This window comes from Empidonax traillii, unplaced genomic scaffold (assembly GCF_003031625.1).
Source record: "Empidonax traillii isolate 1590-97213 ecotype Southwest subspecies unplaced genomic scaffold, ASM303162v1 scaffold558:size415862, whole genome shotgun sequence".
In the NCBI taxonomy this organism is placed as follows: domain Eukaryota; kingdom Metazoa; phylum Chordata; class Aves; order Passeriformes; family Tyrannidae; genus Empidonax; species Empidonax traillii.
This window is the reverse complement of record NW_020955751.1, coordinates 23,324-50,860: the sequence shown is the minus strand read 5'-3', so window position 1 is coordinate 50,860 and position 27,537 is coordinate 23,324. Positions and strand designations below refer to the sequence as shown.

General features: G+C 41.2%; 1 protein-coding gene across 1 annotated transcript; it reads left to right on the top strand.

Moving 5' to 3' along the window:
• On the top strand, positions 1 to 25,817 carry DPT (dermatopontin). The gene is made up of 4 exons (XM_027897765.1): positions 1 to 330; positions 10,037 to 10,162; positions 18,844 to 18,951; positions 24,669 to 25,817. Exons 1-4 carry the CDS (start codon positions 32 to 34, stop codon positions 24,733 to 24,735), a joined length of 600 nt encoding a protein of 199 aa, XP_027753566.1. The 5' UTR covers positions 1 to 31; the 3' UTR covers positions 24,736 to 25,817.
• The last annotated feature ends 1,720 nt before the right edge of the window (positions 25,818 to 27,537 follow it).

The following is a 27,537-nucleotide window of genomic DNA, read 5'->3' as shown; positions in this document are numbered from 1 at the left end:
GGGGCATTTCTAAGACAGGAACATCCTCAGGATGGACCTTGTCCTTCTCTGTGTGTTCCTGCCTCTGGTGACTGTGGCATGGGGCCAGTACAGTGACTATTACTATGGTCCCTATAATTATGGAGATAATGATGAATGGGTCAATGTGTACCGGCAGGGTTTTAACTTCCAGTGCCCACACGGGCAGGTGATCGTGGCTGTCAGAAGTGTTTTCAGCAAGAAGGAAGGCTCTGACAGACTGTGGAACTATGCCTGCATGCCAGCATCCCAGAGCCTCGGTGAGCCGACAGAGTGCTGGTGGGAAGAGATCAACAGGGCGGGAACCGAATGGTAGGATACCCCCAACCATCCCTGGAGGGTACTGCCCCGTTAACTCCTGTGGAATGCGGGTTCTAATACTGTGGCCAGAGCAATATAAATGCATATTAATGCCATGATAACCATCGGCTTCACTGCCATGAACAACTGCCTAAGACTCATTAATCACGATGCATGGATGGTGATCAGCATCATATTTGCCTTATCTGTAGCCTTTTCCTGCTGGAGGGCATCAGTGTGATTCACAAACTCTGTGTCCTTTGGTCACTCAAAACCTCAGCTGTAAAGTGGGTCAGTCCTTCTATTGTTTCAAAGATAAGGAAAATGAGTTAGGAACCCTCAGTGAGGAGAGGACAAAGTCCCTCTTCTAAAATCACACTGAATCAGTGGTTAAACTGGGGAACAAACTGTAAAGCTGTTCATTCCATCCTCATGCTCTTATCACCAGAAAAAACAATCTCTGTATTGCACTGGCTTTTTGCTTCATGTTTTTGTTGCTAAGCTTTTTGGCTTAGGCTTAGAAAAGGCTGTTTTCTAGTTGTCCTGTTGTTACAGGAGCCAAAAATCCACACTAACAAGCAGTAATGGTGGCATACTTATATGTACATGATGATAGCAGGAGATCATGTTAATTCCCTAATACAGTCAGTTTAACTGGTTAACAACATGTTATGTTTTCCATAAACGCTGGAGGCAAAAGTCACAAAAATTTTTGGAAATATGTATAGTATTTCATGTTTGGACAGCATATACCCAGTATTTAATTATCTCCTGATTATTTTTTTATGAAATGTGAAAAAGAGTTTTGGAAAACTCTGAGAGTGAAATATTCTTTGGACAGAATGAAATGCATGCAGGAATATTTTCAAATACTTGAAATGGTTTTGTTGTAGAAATTGCAATGTGTTGGTTTTTTTAGATTTTATGTAGGAATAGGTCAGCAATGAAATGTGAAGTTTCTGCTTTTTAAATGATTCAAAATTTTGTTCTGAATTATTCATACTCTTTCATTTACCATGTGATACATGCCTATGGCTGATGCAATTGCTAAGGGAAAAAAAAAAGACTGACCCTATACTTAATTTTGGAATAAGGACTGAAAAGAAAGGAGGAGGGCTGCAGAACAGGCAGAAAGAAGACACGGTGATAATCCTGGATGACTTCATATTTTTTACATTGATACAGTTTCTACTTATTTCATATAATTTTAAATTAGAACTTTCTTTTGTTCAAAATAAAATTGTTACTCTCTTTCTAAAAATCCCTGGCAGAAATTGCTCAAGTTCACTTCTCACAGGCAGGATACCATATAAGTCTATACAGAACATTTTCTTCTGCTATCTAACCATTCCTCACCATGCTCCGTATGCTTAGCACGACTACATCCACAGTGTATTATCTCATTTCCTTCACCTCTTAAAAAAATCCATCCATGTTGTCCTCTTTCTTGCCTACACTTTTTCCTATAACAAACCCCATCTTTTTTCAAATGAATTTCTTTTCCAACCCTTCTTTAATGTGTTTAACTCTGTTTCTCTCTCTCTTTCCTAGCTTTTGGAGTTATTTTAGCACATCTTCCTTAGCTCACCTTCCCAGTCCAGCATCCTCACATCTACATGTCTACGCAGCATAGATCTACTTCTTTCTTTCTTCTATTCTACTTCTTTCTTTCTTCTATTCTGGGGCGAGGGGAGAGTTTTCTGCACCCAGAGTTGAGCTAGTTGTATCTACAATGCTTCATGGAGAGAGGTTTGCTCTAAGACAGAACATCCTTCATCATGCCAACACTGCCAAGACTGGAGTGCAAGTATAGGCCGGCAGGCAGCCAGCCTGGAGCATCCAAGTGCAAACTCAAACCTCAAATGAATGTGATGGCACAGAGGTAGCCTGTGGGACCTTTGAAAATCCTACTTACTCTCTTGGCATTCTTACTTCTCATAGCTTCCTCTCTTCCCTCTCTCTCTTCCATGCCCAGCTCAGTGCTATTTGGAGCCATCCCCAGTTCTAAAGAGATTCACTCAGTAATCAAGTGGGACTACAAATGTAAGTCACCACCTGTACTATTAGTTCCTCTTTAGCCAGCTCTCTTCCCTGCTGAATTCCCAACAAACCAATCTGTTGGTGAGCAATACATCACTCTCATGTCAGCTGACACAGGACTCTGCTGGACTTGATAGTTCATTTCCCATCCCTGTAGGATGGACTGTAATATTCTTTCTTCAACTGTTTCACAGGGTATTTTGTTTCACCTTGCACATTGCATCCAGGGAAGATTCAATGGCTTGTACCACCAATAACTACAAATCTGACAAGTTTTTGCTAAAATTTCAGTGACTCATAGAATCAGTTAGGTTGAAAATGATCATCGAGTCCAACTGATGACCAAACACCACCATGTCAACTAGACCATAGCACAAAGTGCCATGTCCAGTCTTTTCTTAAACACCTACAGAGACAGTGACTCCATCATCTCCCCGGGCAGTCTATTCCAATATCTGACCATTCTTTCTGTGAATTCCAGTGTCTGACCACCCTTTCTTCCTAATGTCCGACCTAAACCTCCCATGGTGCAACTTAAGAGTGTCCTCTTGTCCTGTCAATATTGGCCTGGGGGGAGAAGAGATCAACCCTCACTGGTCTACAACCTCCTTTCAGGTATAAGAGTGATAAGGTCTCCCCTGAGCCTCCTTTTCTCCAGTCTAAACAAGCCCAGCTCCCTCAGCCACTTCTCACAGGACTTGTGCTCTAGTTCCTTCACCAGCTTTGTTGGCCTTCTTTGGACACACTCCAACACCTCAGTCTCCTTCCTGAATTGAGGTGTGGCCTGACCAGTGCAAAGTACAGGGGAAGAATCACTTCCCCAGTCCTGCTGGCCACACTATTTCTGATACAAGCCGAGATGCCATTGGCCTTCTTGGCCACCTGGGCACACGCTGGCTCACATCCAGCTGCTGTCAAGTAGCACCCCCAGGTCCTTTTCCACTGAGCTGCTTTCCAGCCACTCTGTCTCCAGCCTGTAGCACTGCATGAGGTTGTTGTGGCCAAAATGTAGGACCTGGCACTTGGCCTTGTTCAACCTCACGGACTTGGTCTTGGCTCATAAGTCCATCCTGTCCAGATCCCTCCGCAGAGCCTTCCTCCCTCCTGCAGATTAACACTCTGACCTAACTTGGTGTCAGATGCAAATTTGCTAATGTAGACTCGATGCCCTCATGCAGATCATCAATACGCATATTAAACAGGACTGGACCCAACACTGATCTAAGAGGAACACCACCAGTGACTGGCCACTAACTGGAGGCAGCACCACTTACCACCACCACCACACCCAGCCAGTTCTTAAAACAGCCAATAGTGTGTCTTTCTAGTTTTTCCAGGAGCATCCATTGGAGATGGTATCAAAAGCTGCTACTCTGCTGCAATCGAGGCTTTTTATTCCTTTCTTTACCTTCACTGAGTAATGTGAACAAGTTCCCTGCATCCTTTTGTAAAATCTCTTTAACTTTATAATAGGTAGCAGCTATGCCTTTCCCTCACCCACACACTTTCTCCCATGCTTTTGCTTTCAGGCTGAAACCACCTCCATTACTCTAGTTCTTTGGAAATTTTATATTCCAACAAGTACTGATCATATCTACAGCTCTTCTCTGAATTCCCTCCAGTTTCTCAGCCATATTTCAGAAGCTCTAGTTTGGCAGAAACACCAAAAAAATTACCTTTGACAAATTCTGTTTATGGCATTTCACAAATTACCATTCTTGACTACTGTGCAGCTGCACAACAGAGCTAAACCCAGAGAGGTTTCTTTAGAAAAGACAACAAACCAAGGAAAGCTTAAGAGGGAAAATGAAGTGGGAATATAAAACAGAGAAGAAAGAGTCTCCAACTCATAATTCTCTTTGGCCTTTGGTCCTTGGGGAGAAATGGCAGAAATGGATTTAGAAAGCATAGGGCTGGGAGAGTTGGGAGGCAAGAGGGAACCACTGACAGAGATTCCTGGTAAGTTTGCTTCCCTGAAGTTAATCATATATGCACATGCACTTCTGTGCTTTTGTGTTTTACTGAATGCTCATGAGAAGCTCATGAACATGTTACAAGATTATTAGGGAAAATTTTGGCAATTGATTGAATCAGGTGACCAGGGATACATTCTCACCATCATTAATCTGTGAACACATTTCAAGTTAAGTACATGTAGAAAAGCTTTGTTGAATCTGTCCCAGCATCTTAGTCCTTCAGAGGCTATCTGCTAACCAAGATGCTATTCAATAGAGAGAGAACAACTGGGAGCAGAACCAGTTCCTGAATAATTTGGAAGTATTCATGTCAGGAGTAGGGAAAAGTCTTCAGGACATGCCCTGATTCTGCAGCCCTTCTAATTATTTATATGCTGCAACATCTCAAAGAATCCATCTTTCAGGGAGCACAACATTTATGTTCTTAGCTCGAGTCATTCTGGAGGAACTGTGACCTCATATAAATATTTCACCACCTAAGGTCTGAGCGATTGCAGGTGAGACTGCTCTTCACTGCCTTGCTGAATACTACAGATTTGTCTCTATAGACCAGTCTCTGAACAGGGCACTTAGGAAAAACTATTTTTCTTGCCTGAAAATAATCAGGCCAAAGGACACAAACAAACAAACAAAAGCTTGCAAGGGAAGACAAGAAACTCTTCCTCCTAGGAAAAGATGTTTGTTTTACACCACCTAATAGAGATGAAACCATGCCATATCCTCAATATACTCCCAGTTAGCTGTAAAGCACAGAGCAGAAACATTTCCAGCTAAGTGCTGTTTAATCCATGTTTATTGCATCTTTTCCTTGTTTAGACTTCTGAGAAAGTGGTTAGATGAGACTTGGAAAAAACAGATATCTAGATTTTCCCTCCCCACTCCCATTCTCACGCTCCTTTGCCCACAAATTAGGTGCAAAGGCAGACTAATGAGCAAAGTAAGTGTCTGTAGGAGCCTCCTGTTCAGGCACTAGCAGCACAATTCGGTATATCTGTGAGGAACTGCTTTTGTTCTCAGTCTCTGACCAATCCCAAATTTCAAATCTGAGGCTATATTACCCAAATCCAATAATCCAGCTGACCTTTTAAATGCTCCCATTTGTGCTATGTACACAAACAAGTTAATTTTCTTCAGAGCCCTAGGTTTATGTTAAAGGACTGGTGCTACAAGCTTCTAGCACAGCTGCAATGGACTGCGTCCAGTGGGAGCATTTGAGGAGAAGAGGAGTGTTTCTGTAGATGAGGAGGCCTCATCAGCTACAGTCAAAAAGAAACCATCAGGGTGAATAGGTCCTTGCCTTCTCTTAAGTCAGGGAGAAGAAAATAAGCCATGACTGATGCCTAAATGAAAGAAAAAGATTGCTGAAGATGCTACAGAGGTTGCCTTTGGAGTTTCAGGTGTCCTGAGCCTTCTCTCAGCCTCTTATGTCTCCCATCATGCAATTAACCAAATTACACTCCATAAAAATAACTCGGGAGAGCAATATATGTCCTCTCCTCCACAAGGGCATGGAATGACACTCTCAGGGTGCCCTATTGTAAGGGACAAATTGCCCTCAGTGCAGCATGACCCAGTGCCTACTGAGCTGTGTGTCAGGCTCAGAGAGCTGCAGGGAGCTCTGTTGCAAGCACTATCATGAGCTGTGCAGCAGGGATTCAGTATAGGCTCTAGCAGCACCACTTACTGCACCTTGACTTGGGCTTCCCTGAGCATATTTACAGTGAACAGACTTCCTCTTTGGGCTGTCATCCTCAGCATAAATTGCTGCTGATGCGTCAAGGGATAGGGGGCCGTGAAAGAGGTTTACCACACAGCACCAGCGTTGGTGTGCACACCTCTCTCGGGCCCTGTCTAGCAAAGAGCAATAATAGGATGCTGGCATAATTCTGTAGTGTCATCATAACTGGTGCCATTGCTCAAAACAATTAAAACAATTATACTATTGCAAGCAATAGTTGTCTTCAGTTTGGCAGGCAACTGTTGAGTCAATTAGGCACAAAGTTGGTCACTGAGGCTGTATCAATGTTTGCAAATAAGGTGGCACAAGTGCACCTGTAGGGTGAAACAGGTCATGCATGGACCTAAAATCCACATATGCATTTTGAGCAGGTTTATTTCAAACCAGTTCTAGTTTGGTCTCACAGATAAAAGCTCAGCAGTGAACAATGAGAACAGTCCTGACCTGAACTAAATCAGTAACATGGATGCATGCTTTGGTTGCTTGCTGTGACAGAACTCATTTGTACAACACTCATTGACCAATTCAGAAGATCTGGCACAGGAGAGGCTTTACACAGCAATTGCAGTAGGCCAGGAAAGTCTCAGATACCACATCCCTGTTACTACACAAAACTCCTCCCAGAATAAGGTTGTAGAGTTTACTCACTTTCTATGAAACATTTCAGACATTTCCAACAGCTGTAGACAAGGGAAGGGAACCTTCCTATTCAAGAGCACCTGATCCTCACCACCACCAACTTTCCCACTCCCTCACCAGCTCACCTCCTCTTCTCCCAGTACCAGATCCAAAAAGCAACTCTTTGTGCATTGCAATTTGAGCCAACTAGAAAAAGAAAACAACCAACTTTAGTCCCCCAGAATCCCATCTGGTTTCTCATGTTCTTCTGCATTCACCCTCTAAGAGGTTTCTTGCTCTCTTCTTAGCAATGTCAGGGATTGCTATGACATTGCTATGACAATGAGTGAGGAGAACCCAGTGACATCAACTCTGAATACTGAACTATCCTTTATAACAGCAGTGCCAAAGAGAGGGTCTAGTGAGAAAGGCTTTTCTTGACTTGGTCATAAATCAAAGTTCCTGAATCACTAGCTTTTATTCACCCTACTCACTTGCAGGAGGTGCTGTGACAAGAGTAGTGAATTCAACAGAGAAGGAAAAAATTCTCTCATATTAAGTGTTATTTCCCAATTAATGCATAGAGCATCTGACTAAAAAGGTGTGTGGAGAGGGGTTGTCTGTTTCCCTTGAAGAATTACTTCATGCTTGTAGAAAAGAGGCCAACTGGAAAAAGGAAGAAAAGAAAATACGAGCTCACAAATGAAAACTCAAATTTCTGAGAGTATCTCTTCATTTTTGAAGGAATATTTGTATTCTACTTGAAAATTAGAAAGATCAAGGAAAAAATTTTATGTTACCTCAGAACTAAAAAAAAAGTACTTCAACACAACTATTATCTTTCTTTCATTGAACCCAATATCAAGCTTGAATAACAGATTACACATCTTGGTGGATGGGACAGAAGCAGAGAGAAGTGGACATGAACTTAAATGCGTATTTCAAATTTTACTATGAATTATTTCAAAATAAAATCACAGTATACGGCATGACTTATGTCCAGCTATACCTTCCATCTAAGAAGCTAATTTTTAAGGCAACTTCAATTATATTTTTTTAATCAAATTTATGGTGACAATATAGAATCAGGATCAAAAATAACCAAACCTTCCTAAAGTCTGATGCCCTAACATGTACGTACAAGTGTTATTCTAGCTAGATTTGTGTTTCAATTCCCTATAGAAAGAAGAGTCCATCAGTGACATCTCTCTCAAAATTAATCTTTCCATCAAAATTGGACTGTATTGGTAGAGGTGTCAAGAAAATAAAATCTGTTGTAGGGTAAAGACAGTGGGAAAGAGGGCAGGACTTCCCAGACTGAATGTGAGTAGGTAGGAAAAGAAGGAAGAACCTCCCACAAAGACAAGTATGAGCAGGAATATCAGGTGCTGATCAGTGGGTATGAGAAGACTGCAGGGCAGTGCTGAACCTCTGAGAGGAAAAGCAAAGGAAATAGAGAAACAAAATGCTGTCTTTATTGCAGCTACACAAAAGAACTAGAAAATCTCCCAGGGGCACAAGGACTGGAGCCGTGCAAATGCATGTAAATGGGAAGTGAAGGGATGGGAAGGCAGAAGAAGAGGCGGAGTTTTGGTTCTATTTGACACAGTTTAATCCTCATCTTGCAACAGGTACAACCCATGCCTGTATTTCTGTGTATCAACCATTCTTCCACCAGGATAACACCAATCATCTGCAACTATCCAATATGTTTACACAGCGTCTTAGCCATATGTTCCTATGGCCTATGTGCCAAAAATCAGAGCAACTTCCTATCAAAGTCCTGCTGAAATCCTCTGAGTGAGAGCCAAACTGCCTTACTTGGTGTGATACCATAGCAACTCAGAGTCCCCATCACCACTTAACTCTGGAGGTCCTTGAAAAACTCTCAAAAAGCACAGCAAGTACAAGTGGCCCCAGACACGTGGGAAATGCAGGGATACAAACAAATGTAAATACTTGTGTCTAAACAACAGAACATAGTGGAAAGGATATAGGGAGGAGACCCCTGGGTTCAAAGGTGGAGGCTGAAAGTTAGGCAGAAGAATTCATCCCTGCTCTGGTCAAAATTGATCAGATTTTCAGCTTTTACATACCAACACTTGAGCCTCACGCTTTCTTTGCAGGCACTGACACCTGTATGCACAAGGGAATGACTTTCCAAACACCAAACTCTCCCAGGTGATGTGTTTTCCCTTCTGGGAACTTCAGCTATTTTGAAAAAAGACTACGAGGTCATTGAATGAAACTAAGGGAAATTTTTGGTATTTGTTAATCCTGTAGTTACTTCTGAAAGGGTCTTTTGGATATATAATTGTGATCTAATTTATGGTATTGCAAAGAAGGTTTGCTGCAGGTCTAGGCTGCCAGTTTTCCTTGATGAAGAGAAAAGAAAAGAAAGCAAATGGAAGGAACCAAACTCCTGTAATTTTCCCAGTAGGGAAACAATGAAGCTAGGAAGGTCCTTGAGAGAATGAGCACTCAATAGCTGAATTAATGACCTGTTTTCATGTTCTGATTGTCTTTAACCTCCAAAAAGCAAGCTGTTCAGATTGATTATCACTTGAATTACTTTGGGTAACAGTGTCCAGGTGCTTGTAGGGTCTGCAGACAGAGAAGCATGCATGCTTTGAGACTTATGTCTATTCTATTTGAAGGCAGTGATTCACATGTATGACAGAATTGCCAAGGACACAGAAAGCATGAATCCAGTCATAACATTTATGTGAGTCTTAGAATTTTGTAAAATCTGAGTTCCTGTTTTCCTTACGTGACTGCTATCAGATCATGATTTCATCACAAGTCTATACATTTTTATTTAAGAGTCCCTTCTCCTGGAGACAGGTAATTGTGAAACAAACAAACAAAAATAAATTAACTTCTCTCATGAAATAGTTTCTAGGGGTCCTTTTTTTTTTTTTTAATAGAGAAGCAGTTGAAGAGATTATTTAAGTAAAGCCCAATCCCTCAAATACCAACAGTCAAAGACAAAAATATTAATAAACTATTTTGAAGTCAGTCTCATGATTTGTAAATAGTTGAGAATATCAACACCAGAACAATCTTCTTGTCTAGTTAGCATACTAGAATGATTAAATGCTTTAAACCAGTTTAAATAGTTTTAAGTGCAACATAAATGTTTAGATGTTGGCTAACTACTGCTGCTTTCTCATACAAAAGGTTACTCAAGACACAGTAAGTACAAACAGAGCTTCTCAGCACAAAGCCAAACTCTTAGGTTCTACACTGTCTCAAAATTTTTAATGCTGCTTTCAGAAATGCTTGAAACCATGAAGGAATCTAATATGTTCTCCTTGTGTTCTCTCTTCTTTCCCCTTGTTATTAGGTATCAAACCTGCTCAAACAATGGGCTGGTGGCTGGTTTCCAGAGTCAGTATTTTCCATCTGTGCTGGACCGTGAATGGCAATTTTACTGCTGCCGCTATAGCCGGAGATGCCCATATTCATGCTGGTGAGTTCAAGCCGAAACCAAACCTGTGAGCCTCTTTCCCCCAACAATCTCTATAAACCTCTTTGGCTGCTTGGCCTTCCAAAAACCTTGCCTGAAAAAAGTAAACTGTGTTTTATGGGGCTAAGCGTGTTATTTCCAGTCTGCTACAGGACTGTGAGGATCCATGGCTGAGCAAAGAGAATGAGGGCACAGTTACACTGAACAGCACAACAGTACCTGGCCCTCAGTGAACAGGTTTGGGTATCAGCAGCAGCCCTAGCTACGCAGGAAGCATGACAGAAGTCTACAAAGTTGAATAGTATTTTCCCATCATAAATCCAGCACATTTGCAGGAGTAGGAGCATCTCTGCACTACACATTTGTGCCGCATAGACTTGCAAGAGTGAACTTAGACCTGTCACCTCAGAAAGAAAATATTTGTGGTGCATACAACTTGCTTCCTCTCTCAAGGCTATTTGAAGACCAAAGTCAAAATGAGCTACTGATCATAAACCCTAAAAAGAAAGGTGGTCTCACGTCAACACAATATGACAACTGGTGCTGACAACTTCACAGAGGCTGTGGAAAAAACAAGCTACAAACCCTAAGCTTTCCTCTGTCTGCAGGTGTGGTTTCTCTAAATTAAGACTGAAGACAGCAGCAGACTGTAGAGAAAGCTCATGCTGCTCCTGTCCATTCTGTCTAGCAGAACTCACAATTTCATGCTCCAGGGTTACAGTCAGGTTAAATTAAGCTATTCTCAATGATACGAAGAATAATCTGCCTGCATTTAAAAAAAAAAAAAAAGGGGGGGGGGAGGAAATCTGTCCTTTAGTCTTTGTTTCTAGACCTCAGGTTTGAAGTAAGCTTCCCATTGAGATTCATACAAACTGTTTAGATGCCTCCTGGTCTAATACTTGGCTGGCTGACTATTGTCCAAACACAACAGCAGTCTCTTATTTTTCACCCTTCAGTCTCCTTGCAGCCAGGTAGAAATGTTTTTATTATTATAAAGACTTCAAATTACAGAAACTCTGTAACAAAGTCTTTGAACATTCTTTTGAGCGTTCTTCTGTCTTCTTTCCGGCTGACACTGCCTATGGATGTTCTCTGTCTGGGGGCTTATTTACATACCATACCTCACTCTGACTTTTAAGCAGTTCTTCCAATCTATCTTACTCCTCTAATATTGCATGTATTTTCAGAGACAAGAGAAATCTTCTCTGACTTCTTTTGTTGGCAGTTCTGCTTCCCTTAGACGTTGTCTTGACAACAGGGAACAGCTTTGTCTCTGCCTTGCAAATTGGCATTCAGCATAAGGCAAATCCTAATGTAAATGTTTGGGGTTACTGAAGCCTTCAGTTTCCATCCCAGCTGCACATGGACTCCTAAACTGCCCTTCTATTTCCAACAGTGACAACACCCCGTTTTTATGCTTGGAAAAGAATGCCTTATGCAATTCAGCTGCAGTTCCATGCAGAAAAGGCAGCATTTCAAAGGCAGGTGAAGCATTTCTCCCTCTAAGCAGGGTAGAAATCCCACGTGCTGACAATTCTTCTGGAATGGGAGAGCTGCAGAACTTATGGACAGACCTGTCAGCTGGCTTGTGAAAAGCTTCTGGTGCATAGTTTGTGATTATGGGTTCATTATAAAACCATCTTGTACCCTGTATTACCAGACTCCGTCACTCACCAGGAGCCCACTTTGCTCTGTTCAAGGTACTGGTCTATCTCAACACTTCTGTGTCCACTCTTGGCCTGGAGGGTCTCTCATACAGTTTCTCCTACTTGAGAGTCTTATTTGACCTTACTCTCTTGAAGTGTCTCCTTACAATATATTTCTTAAGATTTCTTTCACGCTCTCATTCTGCCTTTGGAGTTAACAAGGTGGATATAAGCTCTTTCTACATGCATTTATCCAAAGTAGGATGTTACAGTCTGGATGGACATACAAATACGTGGGTTTAACAGGCTGCGAGCGTAGCGGTTCAAGGGTGATACCCTCCTGGGTGCCCATTAGGAGCAGAGAACTGTAACTAATGGTCTGCCCTGGGACCTGTCCTGCTTAACATCTCTGTCAACGACCTTGAGGAGGAAACAGAGCACATGCTTGCCAAGTTTGCATAAGATTCCAAACTGAAGAGAACATCTGACACTCTTGAGGGCAGGACAGCTGATCACTGGGATATAAAGGAAACTTTTTCCTTTATGGGGACAGTGAGAGAGTAGAGCAGGTTGCCCACTGAGGCTCCTTGGAAGTTTTTAAGACTGAACTGAGTAAAGGCCTGAGAAGCCTGGTCTGACCTTGTGGCTGAGCCTGTTTTGAGCAGAGGACTGTCGCAGAGACTTGTTGAGGTCCTTTTCCACCAGAGCTATCCTGGGGTCCCTCATAGGAGGATTTTTTTACTTGGAGGATCCACATTATGCAGATAAACCCTCCCCTCCAAAACAGTGATCTCTTTTCTGTTGTTTTTTGGGAACTGTTTCTTTTCTGTTTTATTTCCTTCACCCTGCCTAGACAGTGCACTAATACTCTGGGTGAGTGCTATTGTTATGCTAACATACAAGCAACATGAACTGCAATGGCGTAGTGTGAAACCCCGCCCTTTAGGCCGATTTACACTACTACGGATGTTACTGGGCTGAATTGTTAAACTTCAGTGTACAGCAACTAAAATTCCCATTCCCTAAGCCCTGGAGATCTCACTCACTTCCACTGGCATTTCCAAGTTATTGTCACAAGATATTGTTCACACTGCACACTTCTGTTTAAGGTGCATTTGACAGAGAGAATATGTTTTCCAAACAATCTGCAAAGCAGTTCTGGGCCATGGGTAAGGCCTCAAAATGTATACGCATATAAGATGCAACAAAAATGTGCATGTATACAGGATCATTATTTATTGTAGTTTCTGCCCCAACCTATAATGGCCTTTTTTCTGTTCCAGAAACTAGCTGTCAATAAAGTAACTGTGGAAAAATGATTATTAACATGCTACTGAGTCCTATTTCTTGGTCAAAGCAACTTATTTTCACGTGAAAGCATCTATTAGTAAATATTCCAAACTGGAAGAGTAACATCAAGAAAATATGCAAAGATGGTGGTGCCTTGTGGATCATGTATGACACAGAAAAATCCATATTCAAAGACAATCCATGCTGCAGAATTTCTCAGCAGCCTTGAATTTTAGTGTGCAATGAGTTCTGAAGTATGAAGCCCTACGTATGGGCATGCTACGTATGTGGTATGCTACCACAATAAAATAAACTGTGTCTTGACTAGCACCATAAAGGAAGCAGATTCATCACAGATGCAGAGACAGTGTCACTAAGTGGTCCCATTAGAGTTTAGACTTTTTTCTTTGCCAAGAAATGAAAGCCTGACTCCATACTCTCAAAAGCAAACACATGTCACAGTGCAGCCCCAGGTCTGCACAGACTATTTATGACTGTTTCCCCTCTCCAAACAACCAGCAGTCCAAATGCCAGAAGGTCTGTCTGGGTCTGTGGCTGCTCTCTGTCATGGTGACATTGTCCAGGCAACAATTACATTTTCCAAGAGTTACGGGGTTTAAAGTACTTATTTGTTCTCTTGACTCAACCTGCCACACAAGACATATTGAAACTGATGTGATCCTATGCAGGTTTCTCAGAGATAACCAATAGCAGAGATGAAAACCAGGAGTTGAATTCAGAATAGATGTGGTGGAAACATGCAGTTCTGGGCAACCCAATTCTCCTCCCTTCCTTTTTTTCCCCTTTTTAAAGGTATTTAACAGTTTGGGGTTGGTTGGTTGGTTTGTTTGTTTATTTGTTTTTATAACCCATCAAATACAACCTTACAGTTCAATCTCCAGGACCATTTCCCGCAGACATCTTAGAAGAAACACATTTGACTAACATTAGAAAGCTGGTTGATACTATTTTAGACATGTCTTTCTTAAGGAACAAGCATAGGTTGCCCCGAGCGCTCTGCTGTTGTATCTGTATTGCACTAACTCATGCAGGCCTTGAGGAAGAACTGTGGCCCCACTGTGCTGGCCTCACGGCTCCCCAGCCCTGTGAGAATTCGTGATTTTCACTACAACAGAGTGCAAGCAGAAAAGAGCAGTGATGTGTCTAGGTGAATCTATGATCTTAGAGCCTGAAGCTTGAGCTCAATCCTGAAAACACACATCACATGGTCACAGAAGGAAACTGCTCATCTCTAGAGGAGCTCCAGGACAACTCTGGTTCCCTGGCAGCCCAACAATCTATACCGGGAGGATTTGCAGGAAAAAAAATCTGTCTTTAGGAGAGCCACACTCATGAAGCACTTATAAATATCTGAAACAATAAGGTCGTTGAGGAGACACTCCTTATCCTCAGAGGTCACAAAGTTAATGTTAAAGCTTGTTTTCCTCTTGAAATGTGACAGCTTCTTCTTTTGGCTGTGGCATTGCCAGAGGAAGAGTTCAACAGCAAAGAGGAAAATAAAGGTTAAAGAGGAACCATTCATCTTGTTAGCACTGTAGTTGCATAAGAAGTAAAAAGTGTAGGCATTCCAAAAAAATGTACTTACTAGCAGGGAATAAGTATATTCAACAGCTGGAGCAAGAAACTGTGAGTTCTATCACTGTCTTTGATATTTTAAAAGACTCATTTCTTTTGTCTGCTTGATATCTGAAGGCAAGGCATACCCATAGTTCCCACTTACTTCTTAAATGAGCAGGGTGTACATACTAATAAGGCCATTGCTGTGACTTGATCTTCTTACGGGCAAAAAATAGACTCATGATAACTATTTCTGAAGTCAATTGCTAATAGAGTGCCATGGATCACTGTAAATTAGTACAAAACATTCTTCTCGGTGCTAAATGAGTAACTGTGTTTCCTATTAATCTCTACCATAGCAATTCTTCACCATGGAAAATAAACACCACAATGATTTTCAGGCTAGAATAATAACAACAGCAACCCTGGTAAAGATTTCATGCATTTTTTCAATACATTTCCTACCCTGACCAAGATTTATAGGATTAGAATGAAATACAATAGAAAAACATGGGAATGGGTGGGGCAATGCAACCCACTCAAAAAATAAACCACTCCACATCAAATCTATACCAGCTAAAGAAACCATTATGAAAACACCTTTTTCTGTCAGCAATTCCTGCGCTCCCACACGCAGGCCAAACTACTTACATCCCTTCTCACAAGATTTCCTTTCCATATCTTTAACATAGAATTACCTGCTCTCTCCTCTCTGGACAATGCCACTAGTGCTTTAAGTCTCTTGTGTCCAAACACCAAACACTTTCCTAAAATGGATTTGAAAAACAATTTCATAAGACCTATTTTATTGCAAATGGATCATACCGACTGAAAAGACTACCACTTGTTAAAGGTCTCACAGTACTCTTTTCTCTCCTACAAGTCATTCCCCAAACTTAAAAGCTATGTGTACATCTGAGTTTAACAGACAATTCCACTAAAATCACCCTGATAGCCCCTACACAGATCCCTACAAATGCCCCTTGGCATATGTTTGGCACCAAATTACCCAAGGTCCTATGATCCATATAACACACGTTTTCTCACAGCTGCTTTGCAAGTCTCTCTTCTAGGGCCTTTTGTGAGGTACCCACTCAGGCACCACAAGCACCCCAGCTTGGTCCTAGAGAATTTGTATAACTCAAAGAACAGCAGTAACTTTGTCTGAACACTTGGCAATTCCCAAGCTTCTCACTGCTTCCCTAGCCAAGTTTTCTTTGCTTTAAGTTCTATGCCATAAGTGCTTACAGGACACTATGCAGGTTACTGTAGATGGCTCTTCCCAAATGAGTCTTGCCCTTGGGCTTGGTCTCCTTAGAAATCTAAACTCTCATGAACAGGCAAACCCTCGCTAACTAGGGCAAAAAGTGTCTCTCACTGGTTTCATGACTTCTCTCAGGTACAAACCATACATTGCCACATCTGGCTTACAAATGCTACCATGTTTGTAAATAACTTACATGTCTGTAAGGTCCTGGTAGGTGATTCACAAGTTGATATGCATTTTGTATGCATTAGAGAGTAAAATACACAACATTTTCATTTGAGCATTCAATAGTAATGTTTGCATTAAACACTAGAGCATCTCTCAGGGCACACATTTTGTGTGAATTACCCCCAGGATTCAAAAAATGAAGATAATAATAAAGGGCTGGGTCACACCACAGAACCCTGCTACACAGACAATCAACTGCATTTCCTTCTAAAGGATACAGTGCAAGACAGCTGACCTTGAGATGCACGAGCTCAGAGAAAGAGTTTCATAAATGAGCACAGCAAACATCAAAGAGAACTGAATTAGACCACACAGGCTGAAGTGAACTTGAACACTGCTGCCATAGCACTATTTATAATTTTTCTCTCCAGAACAAAAGGAGTCCGTAGGCATCTGTCTGTGTTACAAGACACACTTCAGAGCAGCTCAAGTCCCCAAATCATTTATTTTCGGTAATTGCATATATTTGCTTTTTGAACATTTCTTAGCGGAGGAGCCTTAAGAGGCTGAATGGTAATGTGGAGAAGTTAGTAGAGAGGGAGGAGGAGATGACAGCAGTCAAAAAGAAAAGAGAGGGAAGCTAAAGGAAGACTCCCACTGTACTTCAGAATAACACTGCATGCTTCTGCAAAAGGCCTGTGAGACCCTTCACAGCAATTCAGAAGCTTGTCATCAGATTCACTTTTCAACTGGGAGGCTCATGAAACACATTCAAAGAACTGACTCTCAGTTATATTTATGAGTGGAGCATCAAGCAGCTTTTTAACCTTGTGTTGTGCACTGTCTCATCTGCCCAGAACATACTGTTGGTCAAGACTACAGAACATTTTCCTTGCAGAGTGCCAAACAGATGTTATGAAACAATTGGTGGAACATATATAAACACACATCTTAGTGTTTTCTCATAATAATTGCCAAAAAAAGCCCCAAAACACTGGAGTTGATGGGAGAAGGCAAAATTAAATAATGGTCCATAGGTGGTCTTGATACAACATTTTAAAACCTTCTATGATCCAGTAATTTTTGAAGATGTGCTATCAGGCAGCAAATTAGTAAACTAAAAATGGGGACTGGCTGAGGGAACAGTGGACATGGTTTCTTCTATTTCTCCTAGTCCAAAACAGCTGCCTGTAGGAACTCTGAAATCCTGCTGAAATTTCTTGCCAGCTGCAAGAGGGGGCTTTGCAAATCCATCTGTCCTCAGTCAAAGCTCTGACAACAGATGCTGTGACCAGGTCTGATCTTCCACTTCTGAAACACACTTTGGTGTGAATGTCCTTGTATTACAACTCAGAATGTGTTTGACAATTGCCATGGTCAAAGGACAGGAGGTATGACCATGAGATATGCTCAAAGTTGACTGGTGAGATTTAGGGATCTTGTAAGGCTATACTTGGGTTTCACACTCAGGTCTGTTTTTCATTTGTTGAGAAATAATGATTTGTTAGGAATTATGTTCCAACTGAATGATGCTTTTCTTTCATATTCAAAAGCTGAAAATGACCTGGAAAGCAGCTCAGTTTTCAGGTAAACTTTTAGCTTCTGAGTACTCCAACAGTTACTGGTTAGGGCTCCAAATACCCCAAAGTATCTCCTTATAAAAACTCAAAACCATCCCAATAGCTATGTTCCTAATGAGTAAAATATTTAAGCCTCTGCTTAAACTCCACTGATTTAACAAATGTAAACATGCACATGAGTGCTGGTGGGGTGTGCTAGAATCACCTTCAAGCATCATTCAAGTACTGCTCTGGGCTGGATTCAGTCTGGAAACTGGTTGTCAGGATTTCTGTGAAGGTGTCTTAATTCTGTTAATCTCAATAGGAACTGAGTTATTTCCACTGGGACAGCATCTATCTTACAGGGAACCTCATTCTTCCTTTTGCTGTTTCAGAGTGAAGCTGACACACCACCACAAGCAACTCCTATGTAAAATGGTATAATACAAGGAAAGACAGAGTGCCAAGTTTCCACTCCTGACCTCTAACATAATGTTGACAGAATGTATTGGTTGCAGTCCCAGCCTGTTCCTGAATCTGTTCATTATCTGTAAAATGTAGTACAGTATTACTTTTCTATTTCCCAGGAAAGTAGTAATCACAATTTGATTAATAATTGCAGAAGCACTTTGAGGTTCTTAGATAAAATAATCTGTACAAATATTGTCCAGGCCCATATTTTTATGTTATAAATTAGGGCGAAAATGGAAACAGCAAAAAGGAATGGATTAATTGTCACATTCATCTAATATGATTCATAAATGGATAAATGCTTGTAGTTGTTTGGCTTGGCAACATTTACTGCACTCTGCAACAACAAACCAAATAGACTTACAAAAGGCTGGAGCAAAACCCTGCAATAAAGATATAAGTAGTAGACAAGCTTTACTTTCTTCTCAGGTTGCTTTTATCCCAGATCTGCAGAGGTACATACATATAACACTTCAATGTCCTCTTAACAGTTCTCAAGTTATTGAAATTTATTCGAATAGCTACATGAATTGGTTGCATAGAAGAGAAAGGCAGTCTCATAAGTGAGACTGCATCTTGTGGTGCTGTTAAGAAACAAGAATTTTTTAAGAAGCAGGAAAAATCAACTAATTGAATTGTATGCAGTCAATTGGACTCTTCTATAAGATGGTAAATTATATTATCTTCTTTTTCTTTAATATAAAGGTTAACAACAGAATATCCAGGACACTACGGGGAAGATATGGATATGATGATGTACACTTATGACTATTACATCCGTGGGGCAACCACAACTTTCTCTGCTGTGGACAGGTTTGCTTTTCATCTGTTTCATTAGAATTTTTTTTTAAAGTCTTTCTTTTCTATTCCCCCCCCCCCCCAACAGTCCATGGCTACACATCTTCTGCTGTGGTCCTCAGCATCAGACTAGTCCTTCTGAGAACCAAAGTTCACAGCCATATGATTCATTGTCCAGGGTGGTGTATCAGGAGCAAGGCATCTTCATGCTCAAGGGGATCATTTGTCATGTCCATCAGAGTAGTGAAAAATATAGCAGTGGTAGGTTTGGGTCAGTCTGAGCTCCACAGAGGGTAACAGACCTTCAGTATTGTTTCTCACCTACCTCTATTTGGACTACATTTCCCTGAGGTCAGTAAAAACACAGCCTGAACATCCTGTCCCTTCAGGGGACGAGCGACTTCTTTTGGTCCACTTTTCTTTGAAAAGAAGCAGGGAATGTGCCAGACACGATAAGACCACACAAACTGCAATGTGAATGCTGTAAACTGCCCAATCCACTTCAACACAATTCTAACAGGTTTGAGACCATGTCAGGAATTAACATAATGCAGTGCACATTAATTCCTTTCCAGAAAATGAGTTAGCTACTTTTTCTTGATCAGTCCCGGTCAATTCTTGACATTTACTAATGCTCTTGTGAGAGGCCCTATGGCTACTGAAGTTGCAGTCAGGCAAATAAATGCATAATTTTTCTGCTCAGATAAGTAGAAGTGTCTCTCCCTCTTTACTATGCCGAACCACAAAGCTTTAAAATTTGGACAGTGCCATTTACCCTGGACTACAGAGCAGGTTTATGAAGAGTGTAAGCAGTCACTGAAACCTGATTGTGGGAAAGAGATCTTGATTCTTTTGAGCTGACCTCTAATACATCAATTGTGAGCTATTTCTTTGCTGGTATCATTTATCAGACACCTCAGTCCAGCATATGAAAGCATTTGTTATCAAACACAGCGCAGACAGCAAGACAAGGTGTGTTACACTGGTCTGCAAAGACTGGCTATAAGAGAAGGGTGAGAGAAGTGAGAATTTAAACACACCAACATTTCAAGCTGTCTCTAATAACACTCAAAGCAGTCGAGATGCTTTTGTCACTGTAATACTCTCAGCTTGCTGCTGTTTACTGTTTACTGGGATCCCTCAACCAATAGGTTATCCAAAACAAGGATGCTTTGCCAGAAATTATAACACATTGTAAGACTGATGCAGGTCCATAACTGTAATTTCCTATCTAAAATATATTGTTCTGTTTATTATCAAATGGAAGCCATGTGTGCAAATTGTTCCTACAAGTGGAAGAATAACTTTCCCGGATACCTGACTCAAAGGTATCCATTTATCCCTTTAGATAAAGAATTTACAAGGTTGCAAGAGACAACCCTGCTTTGGGCTTTTTTTGTTAAACATTCCCCACCCTTGTTCCTCATGGTTGTGGTAGAGAGTAGGGGAAATAAAGTAGACAGTGTGTTCCCCTGCAGATGGATTCCAGACACCCTCACATGTAGACCAGAGTAAAGTCTGGAATCACAAGGACAAGCCTGGAAAACAAAGCAGTTGGGGTAACCAGTGCCTCTGAGCAGATTTCTGTCCATGACTGCTGAAGGCTTAACACAGCCTCCAGAATGGGGTGGCAGTGGGAGGACTGGTCAGGAGTGGAGGCAGCGCCATGGGATGTACATCGGGAGTACAGGTCCTCACAGCTTATGGGACCATAGCTCCTGGAAAGGGAAGAAGCCACCAACACCTTTGTCCTACCACTGCTGTGATGGCAGACATGAACATGCAGTAGTAGCAGGTGAAAACTACAGAGAAAACATTTTATCTCACATTAGAAAACTTTTCTGTGCCAATGAACTCTCTGGCTCTCAGCTTCCAGAATGACTAAAGCCTACTTGTGTTCCTGAGAGTATGATGTGAAAAAAAATTCCTGCTATCCCAGTTCAGAATTCAAACTCATGCTGCAACACTCCTCCTGCTCACAAGAGTCAGCAAAGTTTGTCATCCTAAATGGTTCTTTGCAGCTGGTTGAGGCAGAATAGGAGAAGAAAAAGCTATTCCAAGTCTCAGCCTGCCAGGAGCATGCAGTCGTGGGGTACGTCTGTGTAAATTTTGTTATAGCTTTTCATTTTCAAGCACATTAAACTTGTATCCACATTATTTAGTCCACGATGGGTGATGTTCTTGAGCACAAAAAAAAACCCTCTGAAGGTGTTTCAGTTTAAGCTTTCCCAATCACTTCAAATAGCTAAGTATTTTTAGACTTTTTCAATAAACTTGCAGAAATCACATCATCCCTTCCTGCTCCCTAAGACATTGCATTACTGAGTTCATTGTTGATACACAGATATTTGAAATGGCATGTGATGTTTGTGGTAAAGGATGTAGAAAGTTTAGAATGGTGGTATCCCCACCTCCTTTTCTGTAATCATTCTCAGTGAGTTTCCATGCCTGTATATCAGGAATGAATGAACGAGTTGTTATTGATCATCAGGGGTTTTACCTGCTTGTGTGTGGAGAACAGACTTCAGAAGTGGTTAACCATGTTTACATTTTCCAGTCTTATTCTAAATGGGTCAAAAGGAGTAAACAACTGTCTATAAAGCAAGACAGAAACAGCTGCAAAGAATTTGCAGAGGCCTGGAGTATCTCTGGGAGCCCATTCAGGAGCATGGTAATAACACTTGTGCAGACAGGATGACCTAAGGACATAAGTAAGGGAACATTTGCAGGAAAAGAGAGTATCTTTTGTATGACAGACTGATACAGCCAAGTTTCAGAGAAGGGCATGGGGCATGTGAAACAGGCTGTAAACAACCGAAACTGCCCAAGTAGTAAACCCTCGGCAAAATACCTTGCAAAATTAAACCCAAGGAAACAAACAACAAAACAGCTTCAGCCTGAACCCTGAGACATGCTAATTGATGATCACATGGCTTCCTCATGGAACGCTGTTATGTGGCTGTGGTCAGGTTGGATCAGCCTCTCAAGCCCACAGAGCACCACTGGAACATTCACTGTTCACTGCAGTCCAACCTGCAAGTGAGTAGCTTGGACAGGGAGGTGGGGATTACCAGGCGTGCTTGGTAGGTGCCACAGCTTGTCCACTGCTACGCAGTGTAAAAATAGCCCATGCATACTGTCATAAGCTCATTTCTTTCACAAAACTGCTCTCTGCTCCACATATTTGGGTGATCTGAACAGCCAGTTACTTCTTAACTGCTCAGACATCATCACTGAAAGATAAATTGAGACCCAGATACTCCAGCATTAAGTGCATCTGAAATGCCTGGACAAGCTGGACATCTACCAAGCTCAGCTGAGCTAAATTATAGGGTATTTAAGGTCCCTAATAAATCTCATATGAATAAAGAGGACTTTGTGAAACTCAGTATCAACAGGAATTCAGAGAATTTTTAAACTAAATTGGAAACAGATTATTCAACAATATTTGGAGATAAAATATATTTTCCCTGCACATCAAAAATTTAAATCTGACAGCACGTGAGATCTGGCATGCAAAAGTGACAGTTTAATATTGATTCCTCAAGCCAAGGAAAATGCATGGAATTAGCAGCTGAGGGGGATGACACCTACAAAATGGTGTTAAGGATCTGCAAAGGCAAGTTCAGATATATTCCAGAGTATGCCACATTGGGAAATTCCTGATGGGATCTGTACCCCCACTGGTAAACTTGTAAGGGGTCTACAAATCGAAATAGGATGATAACTATTGAATTAAGAACACAGCAGCAATAGTACAAAGTAATTGTCTGCATCTTTAAAAGCTGGACGTGTATATGCTTAACTTTAAACAAGTAATGGGGACAAAAAGGTAACAAGCCATTAAATGTATCAACCATGCGCATGTATGCTAAAGGGTCCGCAAGTACAAGCTTAAATAAAAACTTTAGAAATAATTCTGTTCCAGTATTTCAAAGCGTGTTATTAATTCAGGTGACTAAATTACACTTATTTTAAAGAACTTGATTTTGAATTTTACAATATTCTATTTTAGAAAAATTACTTGATCTAAGATTTTGAGCTAAAAGTCTCTCTGACAATGGGTGCCAGTTTAGCAGACCTTAATTTTGACCATATAATTCCTTTAATCCACATACAAGTCCTCTTTATTTTTTTATCTCTCTTGGTAGCTTAGTGACCAAAGGAGTAATAACTGTCTTTGAAGAGCATGCACGTAGTCTAAATGAGGAATTCTTAAAATAAACCTAAAAATGAATCTTGCATTTCATAACCTTTGGTAACAGTTTTATGAGGAAATTACAATTAAAAAGCATCTAGGAGAGATCTAAAGAAAACCAAACTCAAACATTATGTAACATCAGACTTGCTGAGAAGCATGAGACCCAGTTCCAAATGACATTCAGCACAAACTGGTGAAGTAGCATAGTATATTTCCAATTAAAAGATCTCAGTTAACAAAAGCTGAAATGGGAGAAATTAAGCTCTACAAAGAGCTTAAGAGTCAAGTTAATCTTATTCCAGTATAGAGCTGGCCAGTCAATGAAACCACATAAGCACAGTTAATACCAAAATCTGGGCTCAGGTGTCTCAGTACATTCCTGAGAGTACATTCCTGAGAGGTTTGGCACCAGTTCCATCTCCAGAAAACCAGTACTGTGCGAGTGTCTCAAAGCAAGCTCCTATGGAATCACACCAGCAGCATCACCTGTCCCATGCCTCTGATTTAGGAGATCACTATTAGTAGAATCCAAACTTCCAGAAGCCTCTTGGAATACTACCCGTTACCAATTTAAATGGTGGGTGCCATCTGCAAGAGCTGCACTTTTTACCTAAATTCATGTTAGCCGGTACGAAGCAGCCTAAATTCAACATTCCCTCCCAGCAGGACATTATTGGAACATCTGAACTCATGTCTTTTTGTCAAAGGAAAATTTACTGCACAATAAACTAAGGTGGAAATTTGCAGCTTATTATTTAAGGTGGAAATAGCCAATGTTGCAGCTATTGGACACTAAATCACAGGTCTCCACTTTTGAATCCTGTTTCTTCAGTCAGGTTTCCTACTAAAAATTGTTACAAGGTTTCATATCAGTCTCCTGAGAGAGAATACAGACATCCACCACTCACAGACTGGGAAGAGCATAAACTATCCTTACACTTATAAAACTTACTCTTCCTCACATGTGACTTGTGGAGATCAAGGATGAGAAATGAATTTAATTTTTCTCACTATTGATTCCTTCAAATCTGTAATACAGGACACGAGCTAGAAGACCTAGTAATGAAGGATATATATAAAAAGAAGTTAAATTTGCTGGATGAATAACTCCTCACTTAAAAATATAGGCTTGAACATCACCCAAGTATTTTACTTTCTACACATTCCTAAGCAATATATCACATGACAACAACTTTTGACAGAATCATCCTTTTCATCTTGGTCTCTGATTTAAAGTCGATTTAGGACTGATCACATCAAGATTCATTATTTTCTGAAGGATACTAAGAGGTGTAATTATTCAGAGAGCTGATTTTCTTACCCTGTAAGGGAGCATGAAGCAATTGTAACTATCAGACATATTTAATGTCCTTCCAGCCCACGAAAACACAAAGCACTCAGACAAAAGTCAGCTAATAGCAGACAGATGTTTTTGTTGTGACAATATCTGGTATAAAGTTATTCTTACTTATATAGCATCCTTTGCAGTTCTGACTCACTAATACCTATCTCTTGTCTCTCTTTCATGCAGGGATCGTCAGTGGAAATTTATCGTCTGCAGGATGACAGACTATGACTGCCCATTTCAAAACGTTTAAAAATGAGGAATGTACCCCATTTGGAAAGCTTGGGGACAGACAGGATGTGATGAGGATTAGTCATTACAGGAGAAGGGCAATTAGGCTACAAAAAAGTACCAAGACCCATCAGCTGTCTGCTGAAGATGTAATTCTTTCCCTCTGGAGCTAATAAATAAATTGCCAGCCCATGTGCTTGCAACAGCAAATTCAGAGGATTCTTTAAAGCTGCACTGACAGTTGTATCCCCCAATAAAAATTGCTTAAGACATACATGTTAATGATACACAATTCTATGGCATATGCACAATTACCTTTCTTATATATACATATAGCCATTCTGAACACAACTTTCTTTCACATAGCAACTCCATATAAATTGCTTCCCAGCACAGTGACTCCAAATGAGTTGGAAACATACTATAAGCTTCCCAACATACATTAGACTTTCCTGTTTTCTGCTTTGTGCTTGGAATTAACCAAGTGATACCTACCAGCTTCCTACCATCTAGCAGCTGGAAGTGTGCTGAAACGGTACCAGGAGGTCTCTGATGTAACTGCATCTGGAGTTACCTATTACAGACCTCAGCTTAATTCCACTGCAACAAAGGTCTGCCAACACAAGGAAATTCCAGGTCTTTACAACACTGGAAGACATCAATATCTGATAAAAATGAGAGTAGACCCATCAATAAAAACAGAAGCCTAACCCAGCTTTATTGAGAGTCTCTTTTATATCATCTTAAAAGTCTCTAATAACGTGAACAGCTCGGAGCTCTGCCTTGGGCAAACCCAGGAGTAGGTCAGACCACTCACACCCCCAGTAAATGTGGATATCACACTCATCAGGAGTTTGCTTTTTCAGGTGAATTGGGTTTCCATTATGGGTGCCTACACAACATCCATCTGTCCTTGGTAATACATTCTTGGTTTAGAGCAGAAAAATAAAGCTAATGACTTAGGTGACCTCGGTTCCTCTAACTTGCAGATCCTATTCCCTGTAAAGTATAAGCTGACCATGTTTCAAGACTGCACAGCACTTGTACAGCTGTAATCCAACAAGATTATTGATTTCTTTCAGGAAGGTCTGAGGTAGGATTTTCACTCCTGAACAATCCAAAATTTAGGGCTCAGTTTCTTAGCTTATTAAGTCAATGGTAAACTTAGCAGTGGCTTCGATCATGCTGGCTCAAGGGCCATGATGACCCCATGTACCAATTTAAGGTTACAAAGCTTCATAGGAAACAGTGGTGTCAGCCAGTTAGTTTCCATGTTCCAAGCGTTTTTAACATATTTACCAGCGTACCCTCAAGCGTGAGCATTAAAACCTGTCCAATAAATGAATAATAGGTTTTGCATTGCTGTAGCCTTGTTCTTTATTGATTTTACTTACACCAGCTTATTAATTTGCACACAAAGAAACCCTCTGTCATTCTCAGAGGCCATAAAGGTGATTAGAGAATTTCTGCGAGAGCAAGTTGCTGAAACTCTCTGTCATTCTCAGAGGCCATAAAGGTGACTAGGGAATTTTTGCGAGAATAAGTTGCTGAGACAGGTAACAGTGAGAAAGAGAATTCAAGAGGCTTAGGGAAGCTGGAGAAGCTTGTTAGCTGACACTGGCAGACAGGCAAAAGAAGCCAAAGGGGCTACAAACAGGAGAGCACTAGAAGAGAAAGCACTTAGGCCAGGGAGCTGGTGGAAAAGGCTGGGCACTAAAACTAAGCATAGAAGGATCGTCTCTGAGAACACCTGCTCTAGATGGACACCCATCTCCCACATAACTGTATCTTGACAACTTAGGCTGCTCTCCATTCTCTGTGCATACCAGGGGCTTATGAAGGCATTTGAGGGGACAGTGCAGTATCATCTTAAGCTTATTTAGACCCACAGTGCCACAGACAGGAGCAGTTTTGGTCTCTTATCCTGGAGCTGCAGTGTCATGTTGTCCCATATCACAGCATCATAGAATCATTAAGGTTGGAAAAGACCTCCAAGATCACTGAGCCCAACCTTTGACCGAGCACCATTATGGCATCTAAACCATGGCACTAAATGCCACATCCAACCAATTCTTGAACACCCCCAGGGACAGTGACTCTACCACCTCCCTGGGCAGCCCATTCCAATGCTTAACCACCCTTTCAGTGAAAAAATTCTTCCTGATGTCCAACCTGAACCTCCCGCTTGAGGCTATTTCCTTTTGTCCTATCATTAGTTGCCTGGGAGAAGAGGCCAATCCCCATCTGGCTACAACCTCCTTTCAGATAGTTGTAGAGTGATAAGGTCCTCCTCGAGCCTCCTCTTTCCTCTCCAGGCTAAACAACCTCTACTCCCCTAGCTGCTCCTAATAAGACTTGTGCTCCAGACCCTTCACCAGTTCTATTTCTCTTCTCTGAATTTGTTCCAGCATCTCAACATCTTTCTTCTTGTAAGGGGCCCAAAACTACACACAGGACTCAAGGTGCAGCTTTTCCAGTGCTGAGCACAGAAGGAAAATCACTTCACTTGTATTGCTGGCCACACTATTTTTGATATAGACTAGGATGCCATTTGCCTTCTTGGCCACCTGGGCACACTGCTGGCTAATGCCACTTTTCTCCCTTATCCCTGCCCCAAATGCTTGTTTCTGCCCATGCTCTGTTCCCAGCCCCACCCTAGCAGTGCATCTGTGTAGGATACATTTCACAGGACTCCTCTTCAGAAGGTTAAGTAATTCTCAGATGAGGAAAGGCGTGGGTGGGAAACAGAATGTATCTTGGAGGAGGGTAGAAATGGGATATGGACCAAAAAAACCCCAAAAAGCAGAACTGAGGAAGTGAAAGA